The 1,854-nt window shown below is 44.5% G+C and overlaps 2 protein-coding genes across 2 annotated transcripts in view; both read right to left on the reverse strand.

Annotated features, from left to right (window-relative positions):
* Window positions 1-9: 9 nt before the first annotated feature.
* SAMD00019534_126800 (hypothetical protein) lies at window positions 10-993 on the reverse strand (the record flags this gene model as incomplete). The annotated part of the gene is made up of 4 exons (XM_012892093.1): window positions 10-182; window positions 249-339; window positions 421-784; window positions 887-993. Coding segments are annotated over 4 exons (735 nt in total), but the record flags the coding sequence as incomplete, so codon positions are not given.
* A 156-nt stretch (window positions 994-1,149) lies between these two features.
* SAMD00019534_126810 (hypothetical protein) overlaps window positions 1,150-1,854 on the reverse strand; it is a gene marked incomplete at both ends in the record, with an annotated part of 926 nt that continues 221 nt past the window's right edge. The window contains 3 exons of the mRNA XM_012892094.1: window positions 1,150-1,203; window positions 1,317-1,659; window positions 1,752-1,848. Of these exons, the coding sequence (XP_012747548.1) occupies window positions 1,150-1,203; window positions 1,317-1,659; window positions 1,752-1,848 (494 nt within the window). The remainder of the gene's footprint in view (window positions 1,204-1,316; window positions 1,660-1,751; window positions 1,849-1,854) is intronic.

Below are 1,854 nucleotides of genomic sequence, written 5' to 3' on the forward strand. Positions count from 1 at the left end.
ATTGAGTGATTGAGTGATTGAGTGATTGATGATACACACCTTCTTGGGCTTCATTATCCTCTTCCAGATGGTGTCAGGGCAATCCTGCTCATCAGGATGGCGTGCCTCAATGCTTTGGTACTTTGACTGGTAGATCTCGTACTCTGACTCGATTGCTTCCCTGGCAACCTTCTTGAACTTGCCTATAATAAATGAATGCATGAACTGTTGGTTAGTCAACCAACTCGCCAGTTGATAAGGACACATACCAAAGCTTTTAAAGAACTCCATCTTGTAGCAAGGGTTGATGATAGTACTAATATAATACATTGAACCTGTGTCAGTGCGTACGTAGTACTCCTGTTTGTGTTGAGTGAGGTTAGTTAGTACTAGTGCACTGTTGACATTGATTGAACGAACAACAAGGATGATTGAACATACCTTTAACTTGTTGTATCCAGCAGTGCACACTTGGGTGAGGCAATCGGATCCCTTCATCTCTGACTCCAAGTGATTGAACAGCAGTTCATACATTGGGTAGGTGATAGAGATGTTTGAATGGGCCCTCTGAACCTCCAAGGTGACCTCTCTGAATGGCTGGAGCACTCTGACCAGGGTCTCTACCATAGTCCAGTCCCTTCTCTGTAGGGTGTACTCCGAGTAGTCCCTCTGAGCAAGAATCTTCTCCAATGTTGGTCGTATCGTAATGGCACGGGACAACACAAGGTAGACACCGTCCCATCTGGTTGGATTGTGTTGTTTGGGTAACTTAATATGGTCCCCAACATAGCGGAAAATGTAGTCACTGAGTGGAGGTTTTGATTTGTTAGTCAATAAGTGTTGATGGCCATTGGCTATGTAAAGAGTGATTGATTGATTGATTGGGCGAGTGATATTGATTACTTACTTATCATATCTTTCCTTTCGCTGCGGACTAGCCCTGATGGCCACAGCAAGGTCATGCAGCTTCTTGATGACGGTGAACTCATCGAATTGTGCCATAGAGGTAACCATCGCCTTGACTGCCAATGAGACAACGTGAGCGAGGCAATTGACATGGCTACCAAGGGAGCGGTAGTTTGGGTTGGTCGGTGACGACATCTCGGCGAGGCATTGAGAGAATCTCGTGTTGGCACTGGCGTTATCAGCAGTGGTGGCGATCAATCTTGGCATAAGGTCGTACTTGTTCAATGTGTCGGTGAATACTTGGGCAATATGAGCACCTGGTAATGGATAGGATTAGGTCAATATTGAATTCATATATTTGATTTGAATGATGAAGTGATTGAATGAGTGATTGAGTGAATGAATGAGAGAGTGAGCAAAGATGACATACCACTATGGTCAGAGTTCTTGACCATGGCCAAAAGCATTCGTCTTGGTTTAAACAAGTTCTTCCTATTGTCCACCCAATGGGCAGTGATGCCCAAGAATGACATGTTGTTTGGAGAGGTCCAGCCATCTACACAAAATGAAACCTTGCTGTCAAGGTGTCTGAAGTACGCTGCCATCCTATTCACTGTGTGATTGAACATCTCCATCACTCTTCTCTTGACTGTGTCAGCCCCAAACACGGTGGCAGTTGGGTTGAGAGAGTGGATCATTGATCTGAACTCAGGTCTCTCCACCATGGAGTAGGCCACTTGAGCGACCAGCATCCATTTGACTAGTAAATCACTGTAGTGTGTACAATATTATATATTATTATTATTATTAGATACATGTACGTCTACGTGGTTTTGCGATGAGAGTGTAGTGATTATGCATACCTGAACACATCTTGTTTAAAGAGCCAGTTGGTATTAGGATCTGGCTTCGTGTTGGCGTCGACCTCCTCCCAATCAATGCCACAAGCCAAGTGACAGGGTACTATGT

Source organism: Acytostelium subglobosum (assembly GCF_000787575.1).
Source record: "Acytostelium subglobosum LB1 DNA, scaffold: scaffold95, whole genome shotgun sequence".
In the NCBI taxonomy this organism is placed as follows: Eukaryota; Evosea; class Eumycetozoa; order Acytosteliales; family Acytosteliaceae; genus Acytostelium; species Acytostelium subglobosum.